Consider the following 14,888-nt stretch of genomic DNA (forward strand, 5'->3'; position numbering starts at 1 on the left):
TGGTTTATAATTATTTTAAAATATTTTTATTGATTTTTAGAGAGGTGGAGATAAATCAGTGTTTGTGTATTCTGATGTTAGAGTATTATCCAGAGGTTAGAAAGAAGGATTGACAGGTCTAAGTATTTCTTTCAAAGAACAGCTTATTGCCCTGGCCAGTGTTGCTCAGTGGTTAGAGCATTGGCCTGCAAACCTAAGGGTCTCCGGTTCAATTCCTGGCCAAGGGCACGTACCTGGATTGCAGGTTCAATCCCTGGCCGCGGTCAGGGTGCCTGCGGAAGGCAGCCAATCGATTTGTCTCTCTCACACTGATGTTTCCCTCTCTCTTTTTCCCTTCCTCTCTCTCAAAAAAACAAAACCAAACCAAACCCCATGTTCTCAAGTTAGGATTAAATAAATAAATAAGGAAATAAACTTTTATATATATGTTATAGAAAATTGTCAAGTAGAGATTGTCCAAATGTACTCAGCTAAACAAACAGGGAAAATGATATTATGGAACTATTCCAGGTAGGTTAGTAATAAAGATATTATAGGGTTTTCTTGGGGGAGGGGATTAAAGAATGAGCTAGTTTAGTTCCGATTTCTGTTCTTGGTAGCCAAGAACATCTCGACTGAGTGGCCAAGGTGGCTGCAAGGTCAGGCAGGAGATCTGGGCAATGGGCCCGTCAGACAGGATGAGAGGCCTGAGCTGGGGCCCAGCAGGAGCAGAGGGTCAGGATCAAGGGGGAGGGACACTTAGTTCTCTCATGTCTCTCAAGGTGGTGAGAACAGGTACGAGTCTTCCTGGACAAGGGACACGCCTTCAGGAGGGGCCTTGGCCAAAGGGACCACAGATGTACCTGGACCTACTCTTACCACTGGCACTACCAGGAGCCCAGGGCATCCTTCACCAGCTCCAAGGGTCCATGGAGACACAGGTGAGACACGTGGCTGCGTCGAGAGGACTAGGATGTTTGTGTGGTGGGGTAGAGAGACGGACCCCAAATTCCCCAACGGTGACCCAACTCTTACCCCAGAAAGACCCAAGAGAAATGTATCCTAAAATAAGGGGTCACTGCCTGCACCAGTGGTCCTCAACTGGGGGCCATTGGCGATCTCTGAACATGGTTTGGATTGTCAGGACTAGGAGCCTGGTGAAGGGGCAGGGGCGTTGTCACACAACCTACAATGCCCAGGACAGCCCCCCCTCCAGCAAAGAATCACCCAGTCCCAAATGTCAATGGCGCTGAGGTTCAGAAACCCTAACCTGTACTATGCAAGTCTGTTGGACAAACCATTTAGAAAATGATAGGAAACACTATGAGAAAATCGTCAAAAGTAACGAAAAAGATATTCACAGAAGCGGAAGCCCGAACGGCCAACGAGAATGTGTAGAAATGCTCACACGAAGAACCAGAAGATTCACACTGAAACAATGACAGGCATAGAAAAAATTATAGATAATAATACCATGCGTGAGTGAGGACGTGGGGAGACAGGCATCCCCACCGGATAGAGCTCTTTGATAGAAAAAACAATCTAGCAGCCTGGCAGCTCTGGTTCAGCAGTTGAGCTTCAACCTAGGATCCAGGTGATCGGGGTTCGATTCCCCGTCAGTGTCATGCGGCTTCAGCGTGTTCTTTAGAACATTGTGGTAGCAGAGAATTTTGGGGAAGTGAAGTGTCCTGACCTGGAATCAAACTGCCAACCCTGGGACTCAGGGGACCGTGCCCAACCTGGAAGAGGAGGGGGCTTCCCATTCGGGCCCCAAATTTAGGGGGCACCCAGACCCTCAGTAATCAGAATAAATAAAATCTTAATAGAGTAGTTTTAAAAATAAAAATTAAACCGCAGTGAACTAAATATAGGAATTTTAAATAAAGGCAGGACTCGACCTACTGCCCCAGGCTCCTCCTAATCTTGGCTCTGCCAGGTCGTCTTGGGTTGAAATTTTCACTTTCTGCTCATCGTGGATATTTTGCATTAATTTTGATTTTTTTAAAAAATTTGTTATAAAAACATTGATCTTGATTACTGAGATGACCCTTTGGAACCCTCCGGCACCACCCCTCCTGCTCCCTCACCTTCCGGCATCCCTCACACCCCTTCCCCTGCATCCCCCAGTCCTGCCCCGTGCCCTCCACACCCCCACATTCCCGCATCTCTCCCCACGCTTCCACACCCCCTGCACTCCCCCACCGTCCTGCACCCCCACGTCTCTGCCCCCTCCCGCCTCCCGTGCGCTCCACAGGCCCCGCCAACCCCGCCCGCGCATCCAGCATCCTCCCGGGAGGGCCGCCAGGTGGCGCCCGGGGACATCGGAGGAGGCGGAGACGTGGGAGGGGCAATGGGGCGGGGTGAAGTCTGCCGGCGACCGGTGACATCACGAGGCTGTGCATCTTCCGATTGGTCGTCCCGTCCTTGGCCGATGGCCGTGGGGTGGGCGGGGCAGACTGACCTCAGCTGTCCATCTTTCCTCCCGCAGGTTCTGGGAGGAAGCCGTGGCCGGAGCGCAGGCTGCTGCGGCCCACGGCGGCCAGGACGGCGCCCCCCGCCCCTTCCCCGGGCCCACCAGTGACCTCCCACTCGGCGCCACACGTCATCCCCGACGCAGCCGCACCTTCGACCAAGGCGACCTCTCACCCTCTTGACACTGTGCCACCCAGCCCAGACCCGGCCTCCTGGGCGAGCTCTGACCTCACCGTGACAACCCCTGGCATTCCTTTGTCCACCCTCGGTGCCACCATGGTCCCAGCGCTGACCCCTGAGCTTTCACCCACTCCACCTCCCACCTCGCCCAAAGAACTGACCTCGGACCCCTCTGCACCAGCAGCTGTGACTCGCCCGTCCCCTACCTCAGAGCTGACCCCGGAACCTGACACAGACCCAGGCCAGGACACAACTCTATACCCCAACACCGTCCCAGAACCTTCTGGATCCCCAGACCACTCCACCAGCCCTGCCCCCACCACCACTCTTCCCTCCACCACGACCTCTCACCCCACCATGACCCTTAATACAACCACTACCCCTCGCACCACCAGGACCCCTCACCCAGCCACAGCTTCTCACCCATCCATGACCCCTTTCCCCACCAAGATCTCTCACCCCACCCCACCCCCTCATCCCACCACAACCACTCAGCCCACAGCAACCCCTAATCCCATCACAATCCCTTACTCTGTCTTGACCCTTCACCCTACCATGACCCCTCACACCGCCACGACCCCTCACACCGCCACGACCCCTCACCCTACCACAAGCCCTCACCCTACCACCACTGCTCACCCCATCTTGACTCCTGGCCCCACCTCAAACCCTATGATCACTACTAGATCCCTTTTAACTTCCTCAGAAACAGAACTTCCCTTTCCCACTCCAGAACCAACAGTCAAGCCCAGCCTGCACCCCCGGTTGACCTCCATGGGGACCTCTCATTCCTCCACATCCCATATGTCAAGCCTAGATACCTCTCCAGACTCAGAGTCCAACTCCTCCAGGCCCTCTCCAGCCCACAGCATGGACACACCATCCACTGAGGACTTCAAACCACCTAGGAGCCATAGCCACAAATTACCCCCCTCACCTCCTCAGATCCCACACTCAGCCTCTGAACCCACTGTGATCACTGACCTCCACCTGTCCTCTATGGCCCACCCCTTAGATCAACCTCCTCCTGACAATCTCACCCTCAAGCCAATCCCTGGTCAGAGCCCAGGTCCCCTTGGCCCATGTGTAGCCCCAGTGCCACCTGTAAGAGTCATGGCTTGTGAGCCACCTGCCCTGGTAGAGCTGGTGGCTGCTGTAAGGGACGTGAGTAGCCAGCTGCAGAGGCTGACCCAGGCCCTGGAGCAAGACCAGCGGGAACGCCAAGCCCTGGGACTGGGGCTGACCCAGCTGGTGGAGGCTGCCCAGGGTCTTGGGCAGCTGGGTGAGGTTGCGAAGAGACTGGCAGAGATGGCCTGGCCCCCTAGCACACCTGCACCGACCACTACCATCCCAGAGGAGGAAGAGAGGCCTCTGAGGGGAGATGTGTGACCCTCTTTGGGACTGGAGGGGCTTAAGACACTCCCAACCAAAAAAGGAAAACCAAAGTATCAAATTAAAAACAAGATGTGGATGACGTTTCTGGGAGACTAGAGGAACCCTGCAGAGGTGGAATCGTGAGACTTATCTGCTTGTGAATACCACAGGTACTGTACAAGGTGGCGAGGATGGTGGTGATGATGATCGTGAGCATGATTGTGGTGATTCTGACAGTGAAGATGATGGCGATGGCAGTGATGATGGTGATGATGAAGATGGTGGTGGTGGTGATGATGGGGGTAATGGTGGTGACGATGGTGACAAAAATGATGGTGACGAAGATGATCGCAGTGGTGATGAGGGGGATGGGGATGGTGGTGATGGTGGTGATGGAGATAGTCAAGGTTTTGATGGCCATGATGATTGCCGATGATGATGGTGATGAAGATGATTACAGTGGAGATGATGGTGGCCATGATGGAGATGCTGTACATGAAGGTGATCATGGTGGCGAGGATGGAGATGATGGTGACAGTGATGTCAGTGACGGAGATGATGGTCATGAAGATGATGGCGGTGGTGATGGCCATGGTGGTAATGGTGATGTTGATGAAGACGGTCACGATGACAGTGATAACGGTGATGATGAAGCCCCGTGAGGGCAGAAATCTTTGTCTCATTTGCAGATGTAAATGAGGAGAGAGCCTGACACAGAGTGTAAGGGTCTGTTGAGTGCATGAGTGCGCGATAGTCCCAACAGTGACTAATATTCGTTGCATACTTCCAATGGCTCTGTTTTCAGGGCTTTGCTTGTGTGATGTCTTTTTTTTTTTTTTTTTAAGAGAGGGAGGAAGGGGGAGAGAGAGAGAAACATCGATGTGAGAGAGACATCAATTGGTTGCCTCCCGCACGCACCCAACCGGAGATTGAACCCACAATCTAGGTATGTGCCCTGACCAGGAATCGCACCCCCGCCCTTCTGGTGTGCAGGACAATGCTTAACCAGCCGAGCCACCGTGGCCAGGGCGTGTGATGTCATTTCATCTTCACAAACACCCGCTGGGGAGCGTACTGTTCCCATAGCTCAGCAGAGAGGTGTGAACTGTGGAGAAGGTGCCTGAGTGCTCGAGCTTGAGTCCTTGCGGGTGCGAACCGGAGCCAGTTACATAACATCTTGTTCCGAGCCTGCCCGACTGTGGGAGGGGATAGCCTTGGGTTACTGTGGTGAGGAAGTGATGAGTCAATGCGTGTGTGAGAGCGCTTAGCACGGCTGGCTCCTGAGACGCGCTCGTCCCGTGCCGCTATTGCTGAGTGTTCCCCCACGTCACCGCTCAGGTCACGGAACGTTGGTGTCCAGGCTGGTCCCACTTGGCCCTCGCTCGTAAGAAGATAGTTTGTGCTCAAGTCCAGGTACCCTGGGTTCAAGGCCGTGTCCTGCCTGTGGGACTAGGGCAGTTCCTTTGCTTTCTCTGAGCCTCAGTTTTTCCCCTGTACAGTGGGGCTGCACCAGTGCCAGCCGCCTGAGGATTGGATGAGTGAGTGCAGGGAAGACAGGGCTCAGCATGCGACGTGTGCTCTGTTAACCGTGTGATCGCGCCCACACCTGGCTGTGTCCCTCTGTGCCTGACGTGGCATGGGCTCTCAATACCTCCTGGCCTCCCCACAGCCCTGTGAGGGAGGGAGGGACTTGGTCCCCACTTCAGGAGGAGACTGAAAGGGCCTGCTCTTTGCCTCAGGCCACACAGCAGAGTGAGAACTACCCCAGAATAACAGGATGCTGATTCCCTGCTTTGACTCTGGCCTGGGCTTCCGGGGGATGGGCTTCCATGCCAGCCCTTCTCTGGGCCTCAGCTTGTGTACTGGGGACTGGTTTGGGAGACCCCCCCAACTCTGATCTGGCTCCCGCTGCCTCGAGCAGGGACTATTTCCCTGTTTCTCTGATCTCTGGTCTGAGCCTGGCTCACAGGTCCTGGAAGGTCAGTGAGCTGGCGCCCCCACAGTCCTGCAAAGGCCAGCAGGGTCCAGTTACGTGCTGGGGGGGTGATTTTGGGGGTCCTGATACATGGCTGTCCACCCTGCCAACAGGCAAAGGAGCACGCAGAGGGTTCCTGTTTCCTAGGGCTCGTTAAGCCCAAGACTTAAATAACTGCTGGCCTGGGAAGGGCTGAGGAGACGGCTCCTGCCTGTATTCCCCTTGCCCTCCTGGGCCCTCAGGGGCTCGGAGAATGGTGCCCCAGCTGGGGAGCAAAAGTTGCCTTTCCCGTCTCCAGAGGGGAGCAGGTTGACCCTGGATCCGGGTCACCCCAGAGGACCCAGCCAGGGGTTCAGGCTCTTGGCCTCTCTCCGCCAGCCAGGGTCCTGGAGGCTGTCAGGCACTTGGGCCCAAGGTCCCCCACCCCCTGCCACCTTCTGCCAGCCCCGAAGAAGCAGGCGTTTAATTATCTGGTCACTCTATCCTTGTTTGGCCAGGTGACTAAGCCCAAACATCTGGCCCCAGGGCGCGAGGCCAGGATGGGTGGCCAGCCCCCACGTACTGCTGGCCCTGGCCCCAGACACCTCCCACGGGACAGCTGAGCCCGGTGCACCCGCCAGCTTGCAACAAGCTTAGAACAGTAGCTGCAGAGGCCCAGCAAGCTGGACAGATGTAGAGAAAACCGTTCACAGTTTACAGACACGAAGGTGCTCTCTCTTTTTCCCCCCCCTCAGCAAAGGAGGAGCAGAGGTGCTCCCTTAGCCCAAGACCAGACCTGTCATCGCCCACCGGCTGGTGATATGACTGTCCCCACAGAAAACCCTGAATCAAGCCCAGATGGTGTGGCTCAGTGGTTGAGCCCACCTGGGAGCCTGGAGGTCACAGTTCAATTCTGGTCAGGGCACATGCCCAGATTTCGGGCTCCATCCCCCAGTAGAGGGTGGGCAGGAGGCAGCAGGCGGGTGGTTCTCTCTCATCACTGATATTTCTCTCTCTCCCCCTCTCGCTTCCTCTCTCCTAAATCAATAAAGACATATTTTTTTAAAAAAAAAAGAAAACCCTGAAGAATCGAGTGGACCCTGGTCCGTTTTCCTGACAGGTGAGCTGGGATGGGGGCTCCGAGCTCGGAAACCTGCTCCCTGCTCCCAGGGTGTGGCAGGGCGTCCTTCCCACGGGTGGTATTCCATTATATAGACCGACTGCATTTTGCGAATCCGTTCATTTGTTGACGGACATTTAGGTGGTTTCCAGTGTTTGGCTACTGTGAGCGATGTCGCTGTGAACATTCACGCGGCCGCCCGTCTTAACTGTGGGCAGGCGCCTGGGAGCGGAACCGCTGGGCCACCCGGTAACCGTCTCCCGGCGGCCTGCGGAGGGCCCCAGCTTGTCCTCGCCGTCGCCAGCACGCACCGTCGTCTGCCTTTGGATGACTCCTCGGTGGGTCTGAAGGCTTTTGCAGCCCCCACTTTCTGTCTTCATTTAGGAGCCCCCACTCCAGCCTCCTCCAAGGGAGGGGTGACCGCCTCACCAACACAGACACCTGCTCGCACAACTCTCACTCTCACGCGTGTATGCCCACCCACACACACTTCCTTCCATCGACATGCTCAGTCTTGCATCCTCACGCACAAATGCACACTCACTGCCTCACACACTCACACTCCCATTCTCACGTGCACACACTTACAGCAGGCTCACACTGTCACACCAACACACGGACACACTCACACTCGTGGTAACAGCCTCGCACGCTCGCGCTCACACCCCCAGTGCCCCGCACAGGGCCCCTTCACCCCTTAATGACATAAGGCATCCCTGCCATTGAAGAGCTGAGCCCTAGGCAGGGGCTAAACTGGGTTTGAGTCCCACCTCCGCCCTGACCGGCTGCGAGCACAGGCAGATACAGGGCTGCGCTGGGCCGTCACTGCCCCCTGCGGCTCCAAGGGACCGAGCCCACGGAAGGCTGCGGAGATTCATCAGCACTAAGTATTATGATTGGTATTAGGTATCACTTAATTAACTAATAGCTAATTAGCATCACCCCACCTCCTCCAGCCCCTTCCTGGGAATTTCTGCCCTCCCTTGCCCCTGGGGCCCATCCTGGTCGTTGTCACCTCCCAGTTAAGCCTCAGCTGCTGCCACCAATTAACACCATCTGCAGCCACCTCTGCCCCCTGCTCCTCTCCACTCGCTCTCACCCAGCCTCACCCTCTCCTGGCACTTCCAGCTTTTTGGGGACATATTCTTGGCCTAACTGCTCAGGTTATTTCAGATTTATTTCCAACTCATGGATAAGGCTGCAGGAGATCCTGATCATGTTCTCCCACAATGCACCTCCCACCCATGACCCCTACTCCAGGAAGCTCACCTGGATTGCCCAGAACAGGGGTCTGTGTCCACAGTTCTCTGAATTGAACCTAGATTCAAAGGGCTCTTGGGGTCACTCTGTGCACACTGTCACACACACTGCTACCCCCCCAGGCAATGCCTCGTAGGCACAGCAGGGGCACTGGGGGGGGTATGTGTGTGTGCAGGGGCCAGGGAGAGAGTGACACCTGATCCAGCTCTAGTTGTAGCCTTGCGCTGGGCTGGCGGCCAAGGAGGGCACCGAGAGGAAGACAGAGTGTTTGCAAACAGGGCGGCTGCCAAGAAGGGGCTGGTGAGAGGGGAGGTGTGAAGGGGCAGGGGCCCAGCTGGTGACTGGTAGTGGCGCCAGCCCGGTGACTTCTGCCCCCTCTGCCACACACACGCACTCACGGCCTCATGGACACAGATACGATCCGATGTCCACAGGGCGAGCGCACTCCAGCTTCCATTCTGTCCCATCCCTCGTCAGGCGGGGACTGCACACACACACTCACACACTCACACACACACTCACACTCACACACTCTCACACTCACACTCACACACACACACTCACTCACTCTCACACACTCACACTCACACACACACACAGGAATACACGCTCAAACCCAGCTCCCTTCCTGGCCGCCAACAGCGGACACTTCCAGGCCCCCTTCAGTCCGTCTCCTCCCACACGTGGACAGGCAGACAGGCCCAGACCCCCACAGAGGCAGCCAGCCCCCAACCGCACACCCGAGCCGGCCTCCCGCACCCTCGGCTGCGGGCGGTCTGCTCTCCCTCCCTCTCCCTCCCTCTTTCTGTCTCTTGCTCTCTCTTTCAGTCTGTCTCCATCTGTCTGTCTGTCCCTCTTCCCCCCTCTGTCTCCTTCCCTCTCTCCTCTCTCCCTCCTGCACAGAGCTCTCTGTGGTGCAAGAGCGGACATATACGTGCACACACACACACACATGCACATGCACACGCGTGCGCCGCGTCCTTCCCTTTCATGAGCTGACAGACCAACAGCATCACGAAGACCAAAGGGCCAGATGGACTTTATTTGCAGAGAGCAGTTGTGGTGACAGAAGGAAGCAGTTTGTCGAGAGGGCATCGCGCAGCACGTGGGAGGAAGGGGAAGGGCCCCAGGTGAGGGAAACCCAGGGGGAGGAGGGACAGAAGAGGGAGAAGGACCGGCTGGTGCAAAGCCACAGGGGTCCCTTTATCCAACAAGCCTCTACTGCTCCGGCCAGGATGGCCTCAGCTGTGTGGGACGTGTAAGGGGACAGGACAGGGCAGGGCCCTCGCTGTCCAGGACCTCATGCTCCAGCAGGGCACAGAGTAACCACGAGAGGACACCGAGCAGCTGGAGGGGCCTGGGTGTCACCACGGACAGTCAGGTGGGAATGCCAGGTCAGAGCCCCTGCACTGCTGCCCAGGGTGGGGCAGGGTGGCCCCAAGAGGACTGAGGTGGGAGCATCTCAGGTTCGCAGGAGATGAGAGGATGAGCCAAGAGGCAGCAAGTGCAAAGGCCCTGGGGTAGATGGAGACAGGTGTGCATAGACATTTAGGGACCCCACAGGCCCAGGCAGGGAGACAGGGAGGGCAGAAAGGGGGAGGTAATGAGACAGGGGCACAAACAGGCAGGAAATAAGCCAAAAGCCTCCACACGAATGCCCAGGAGGCCTCAGGATGTGGGCCCGGTTTCCTCCCGAGTGTGGGCCCAGGCTGCCCGGCCCATCTCGGTCTCAGTCCCCCTCCACCCCCTCCTCCCTCTCCTCCACCTCTTCAGCTTCCCCCCCTTGCTGCCTCCAGGGCCGGCCCAGGTAGCCCTGGACCGAGCTCACCGGGCTCCTCTTTCGGGGCTGGGGCTCCAGCAGCCCCCACAACAGAGCGTCTGCGGCGGGCGTCAGGCCGGCCCAGGGCTGAGGTCGGTCCCCGGGCTGGCCCGAGGCCTGCCAGGTGAGGAAGTCCTCGTAGAAGGGGTCGGCCTCGGCCAGGGGCTGGTCCCAGGGGAAGTAGCCCGTGAGCAGGCAGAAGAGCAGGACCCCCAGCGCCCAGGCGTCCAGTGCGGGCTGGATGGGCAGGCCCTGGGGCAGCGGCGGGGGCGCGCACAGCTCGGGCGCCGTGTAGGGGATGGGCGGCCCGGCCAGGCGCAGCAGGGTCCCCCGGGGCCGCGTGTGGCCGAAGTCGGCGAGCTTGACCCGCCGGCAGTGCGGGTCGCAGACCAGCACGTTCTCGGGCTTGATGTCGCGGTACACCAGGCCCAGCGAGTGGATGTAGTCCAGGGCCGAGGCCAGCTGGGCGGCGCAGCGCTGGGCCGCGGGCTGCGGGAGGCCCACCTGTGGGCAGACGCGTCAGGGCCTCTGTCCCTCCCGCCCCCGAGGGGACTCGGTGATACAGCTGCTCCCCAGCCCCAGGAAGCAGGCCCAGGAGAATGGGGGCCTCAAATAGGTGGGCCCTGGTGTGACCCGGGAGGACCCGTGAGCCCCAGTGTGACCCCATGACGCCCAGCGAGGTCTGGCGGGGTCTCGTGTGACCTCGTGGCCCCGGGGTGGTGGTGGTGGTAAGGCCTGGTGAGGCCGGGGCAGCCAGCATGATTCCCAAGTCCAGGCTGTTCAGGGTGCTTGTGTGAGACCCGGGGAGGCCCCCGGGGGCTGCCAGGGACCGGTGAACCCACCTTGGGCTGGATGAGGGCAATGAGGTCCCCGTGCAGGACGGGCTCCATCAGGAAGCTGTAGGAGTCGCTGGACTCGATGCCAATGCCGTAGGCCGCCACCACGGCGGAGTGCGCGCCCAGCGAGAGGCCCACGCAGAACTCGTACAGGAAGCCACGGAGGGACGTGGAGGCCTTCGGGAGCTGCTTCAGCGCCAGGGGCGTGCCTGGGGACAACAGGGACAGGTGTGGGGACAGCCAGAGCCCAGGGGCATGCCTGGGGATGGAGGGGCAGGTGTGGGGGCAGCTAGGGCCAGGGTCACCCTTGCCGGTCGCCAGCACAGTCTCTTCCATACACCATCTCTCCCTGCTCCAGTTCCTGCCTCCCCACCGAGCCCACCCGAAACAGCGTGGCCACCAAGCACAAGGGCGGTGGGAACAGCAATAACATAACAGCATTTACTGAGTTCCTGCCTCCTCAAGTCCTCAGACTTGGAGCTGACAAAGGGACACCATAACAACTGAACTCAGACCCTCCAGTGACCCAGTGTGGCCGTGGGGTCCAGCAACCTCTGTCCAAAAGCCGTGTCCGGGGCAATTGGGGACAACACCTCGCACTGGGTATTATATCCAGCTAAGGACTTTTCAGGAATCCCATCATGCGTGGGAATGGCTTCCTAGAACGTGAGCTCTCCAAAGACGGGAACTCCAGTCTCCTTGACTTCACTGCCACCACCTGCCAGGGCCCAGCCTCGCCCTCTGGAGGCCGCAGACACGTGAGGGAGGACGCTCAGCCTCCTCCCCTAAGATGCTGACCCTCCCCCTCTGCTCACTCACCAGCTGGACAGAGCAGCTGGAGGCGTCTGCGATGCCATTCATGGCCTGTGGTGCCTTCCGTTCCGCTAAACTCTGCCCATCTGGGCCACCCACAGTCCCTCGATGGTGTCCAGGACGGCGACAACCCCAGCCCCAGCCCCACCCAGCCCAGGGCGGCTCCCCCAGGCCTCCAGTTACGAGGGATGAAGCACCAGTGGACCAGGTGGTCTTTATATGCCTCTGGTGCCTGTTGCTGCTCCTGCCTCCAGGCTCTTTGATGACCCAGGTCTGGGTCTGTCTTTCTTCATTCTGGGCTGAATCAAATCCCCCCCCTCCACCCCCAATTCACATGTTGAAGTCCCCACCCCCCATATGGCAGAATGTGACTATTTGGAGATGGGGTCTTGAAAGGGGTAAAATGAGGTCATAGGGTGGTCTCTGCCTCGTCCAATCAGAGGACATTAGGACACAGGCACACACAGAGGGGGGGACCACACGAGGACACAGGGAGGAGATGGCCGTCTATACACCCAGGAGAGAGGCCTCAGGAGAAGCAGCCCTGTGACACCTGGACCTCGAGCTTGCAGCCTCCAGGACCAACAGGGAGAGGACAGATTTCTGATGTTCTACCACCCCATCCAGGGTCCTGTGTTGAGGCAGCCCCGGGACCACCTTCTTGAAGGGGGCCTACAGACTCCTCTTGGGTCCCAGCGCCACCCGGGAAGGGCCAGGCCCCAGGGGTCCTTGGAAGGGGAGTCCTGACTGACAGCGATCCCCCAGTTCCATCCACAGGCCCTAGTTCCCTGGGAAGGATGGCAGTGGGGGTGCACACTGGGCAGAGGGACACCAGATTGCTAGGTGCCTGGTGCACAGCCCAACTCGGAACCATCCCCATGGTGACCGATAAGCTGGCCACATGTGAGGCTGCAAGGGGGGACCTCTCTGCACCCTGTTGTCCCGGCAACTACGGCCATAACATGCTCGCAGAGGACTTCCCAAGAACACACAGCTCGGAGGGCAGAGCCAGCCTGGATTCAGGTCTTCAGGCTCTGCAGCCGGGGCTGGCCTCCCCCTGGACCGGCACCCCCCTGCACCCCCCACCTGTCCCCAGGCCCCGTACCTTTCTGACGGTGGGTGACCAGCAGGACCTGGCCGAAGCGGCCCTGGCCCAGGGGACGCACTTGCTCATAGAGTTCATCCACCTCGGCTCGGACCAGGGTCTGTGCGCTCAGCGTCACCATGTCCTCCAGGGCCAGCGCCGCCTCCTGGCCCTGCTGCAGCTCCTCGGCCGTGAGGCCCCCCAGGTCCTCGTCAGCGTCGGCTCCATTCTCAACAGCCCCCCCCCTCACCTCCTCCTCATCTGACTGTTTGCCGGGCATGTCTGCAGGGCAGAGTGTGGAGGGTGACCCAGGGCCCCGCTGCCGGACGCGGGTCTCAAGAGAGGCTGGGGCCCTGGACTCCTGGGTCGGAGGGTGAAGGGGCTGGGGGCCTGGACGCCTCGGCTCTGAGGAAGGAGGGCTAGGGCCCCCAGGGCCTTTCCGGGCTGGGACTGCTCCCGAGTTCTTGCTCCCATCGAGCCCAGGTGTCCCCACCCTGTCCCTGGTGTGCACAGCCCTGCCCTCCCGGCCCCCAGGGGCAGAGAGCACCTGTTTGCGCTTAGGAGACAGAGGCTGCTCACCCACCCCTGGGCCCAAGTCTGTTTGCTTTGGAAACAAGATGGGGGTGTCTCGAGTTATCTGGTTCATCTTTCACCCTTGGGCCATTGGGTGACTGTGGGGGCGGAGGTGAGAGACATCTGTGATCTTAGGCTTGACCTCACCCCAACTCACAGCTGGTTCCCCACTCCCCAATGCCTTTAATGATGAGGGAGACCGAGTCACGACGGGAGGGGCCAAAGAGCCCCTCCTCCCTCAGGCCCAGGAGTCCAGGCCCCAGTCTCCTCCCTCAGACCCAGGAGTCCAGGCCCCCACCCCTCTCCCCTCAGACCCAGGAGTCCAGGCCCCCAGTCTCCTCCCCCAGACCCAGGAGTCCAGGCCCCCACCCCTCTCCCCTCAGACCCAGGAGTCCAGGCCCCCAGTCTCCTCCCCCAGACCCAGGAGTCCGGGTCCCCAGTCTCCTCCCTCAGACCCAGGAGTCCGGGTCCCCGGTCCGATCTCTACTGAAACCTATAAAACTCACATATCTTGGGACCCCCAGACTCTGCGTCCCGGACACTCAACCCCTCTACAGCCTTAAGGTCCAGTCCTGCTCTCCTGAGGGAGCCCAGACTCTGGCCACCTGCCTGGCTTCACTCTCAGGTGCTGCTCACCTCAGGCCCTTTAACCCTTGCCTCCTCCTGACCTGGGCTTCGACCTCCGGACCTCACCTTCTCCAAGGCTTGCCTGACCCTTCGTCTGCCCGCTGTGGTCAGTGTCCAGCACTCAGAGCCCATGCCAGCAGAGGCCTGCCCAGGAGCAAGACCCCGCCCCCACCCCCACCTAGGGGTCCTAAGCCCCGCCTCTGTCCCCGCCCCCTCCATCCCACTAGGGACAGAGCGACATCGTGTGTTGACTCCTAGAACTGGCGGTGGTGAGACAAATGTCCCAGGCCCAGGAGCTCAGTGCCTCTTCCATCAAACCCAGGCCCCCAGCCCCTCCTCCCTCAGACCCAGGGGTCCAGGCCCCCAGCCCTTTCCTCTGTCAGACCCTAGATCCGGCCCCCAGCCCCCTCCCTCAGACCCAGGAGTCCGGCTGGCCTGTGGAGAATGAAGTCATTTCTCTGTGGAGCCCCTGCCTTGAACCCCCCCCAGCTGCCCATCAGTGGCCCATTGACAGGTCAGACACAAGTGTTCGCTGAGAGGTGCCCCGGGACGAGACACTGGGGTCCTGTGGGAACAGGATGAGGTAGCGGATTCCAGAACGATGCAGTGAGAGATGAGCTCAGACTTGGGGCCGAGGGGCAGCAGGTGGTGGACAACTGGGAAGAGAGGGACCTGAGGGGAGGGAGATGGAGGGTCGAGTCTGAGCCCGCAGACTTCACAGTGGGGAGAGGCCGGGCTCAGCACCTGAACCAGGACACCCACCCCTCAGGTTGCTAGCAAGATGACAGATGGGAACT

The 14,888-nt window shown here is 59.2% G+C and overlaps 2 protein-coding genes across 2 annotated transcripts in view; one reads left to right on the forward strand and one right to left on the reverse strand.

The window, feature by feature from the left end:
* Positions 1 to 4,107, forward strand: part of SSC5D (scavenger receptor cysteine rich family member with 5 domains) — a 15,997-nt gene extending 11,890 nt beyond the window's left edge. Inside the window, exons 12-13 of the mRNA XM_087826948.1 lie at positions 762 to 920; positions 2,468 to 4,107. Of these exons, the coding sequence (XP_087683074.1) occupies positions 762 to 920; positions 2,468 to 4,020 (1,712 nt within the window). The 3' untranslated portion in view covers positions 4,021 to 4,107. The remainder of the gene's footprint in view (positions 1 to 761; positions 921 to 2,467) is intronic.
* A 5,961-nt stretch (positions 4,108 to 10,068) lies between these two features.
* On the reverse strand, positions 10,069 to 13,171 carry SBK2 (SH3 domain binding kinase family member 2). Its single transcript, XM_087827073.1, has 3 exons — positions 12,913 to 13,171; positions 11,001 to 11,203; positions 10,069 to 10,662 (listed from the first exon to the last, which is right to left on the reverse strand). Exons 1-3 carry the CDS (start codon positions 13,169 to 13,171, stop codon positions 10,069 to 10,071), a joined length of 1,056 nt encoding a protein of 351 aa, XP_087683199.1.
* Positions 13,172 to 14,888: the final 1,717 nt, after the last annotated feature.

Source organism: Miniopterus natalensis, chromosome 18 (genome assembly GCF_054644295.1).
Source record: "Miniopterus natalensis isolate mMinNat1 chromosome 18, mMinNat1.hap1, whole genome shotgun sequence".
Lineage (NCBI taxonomy): Eukaryota > Metazoa > Chordata > Mammalia > Chiroptera > Miniopteridae > Miniopterus > Miniopterus natalensis.

Bases quoted from the DNA above. Each gene is read 5' to 3' on its own strand.
- SBK2 (XM_087827073.1), bottom strand. From the start codon at position 13,171: ATGCCCGGCAAACAGTCAGATGAGGAGGAGGTGAGGGGGGGGGCTGTT. The intron at 11,204-12,912 runs GTACGGGGCCTG...TGTTGTCCCCAG, and splicing joins GGTCACCCACCGTCAGAAAG to GCACGCCCCTGGCGCTGAAG. The intron at 10,663-11,000 runs GTGGGTTCACCG...GTCTGCCCACAG, and splicing joins TTGCCCTCATCCAGCCCAAG to GTGGGCCTCCCGCAGCCCGC.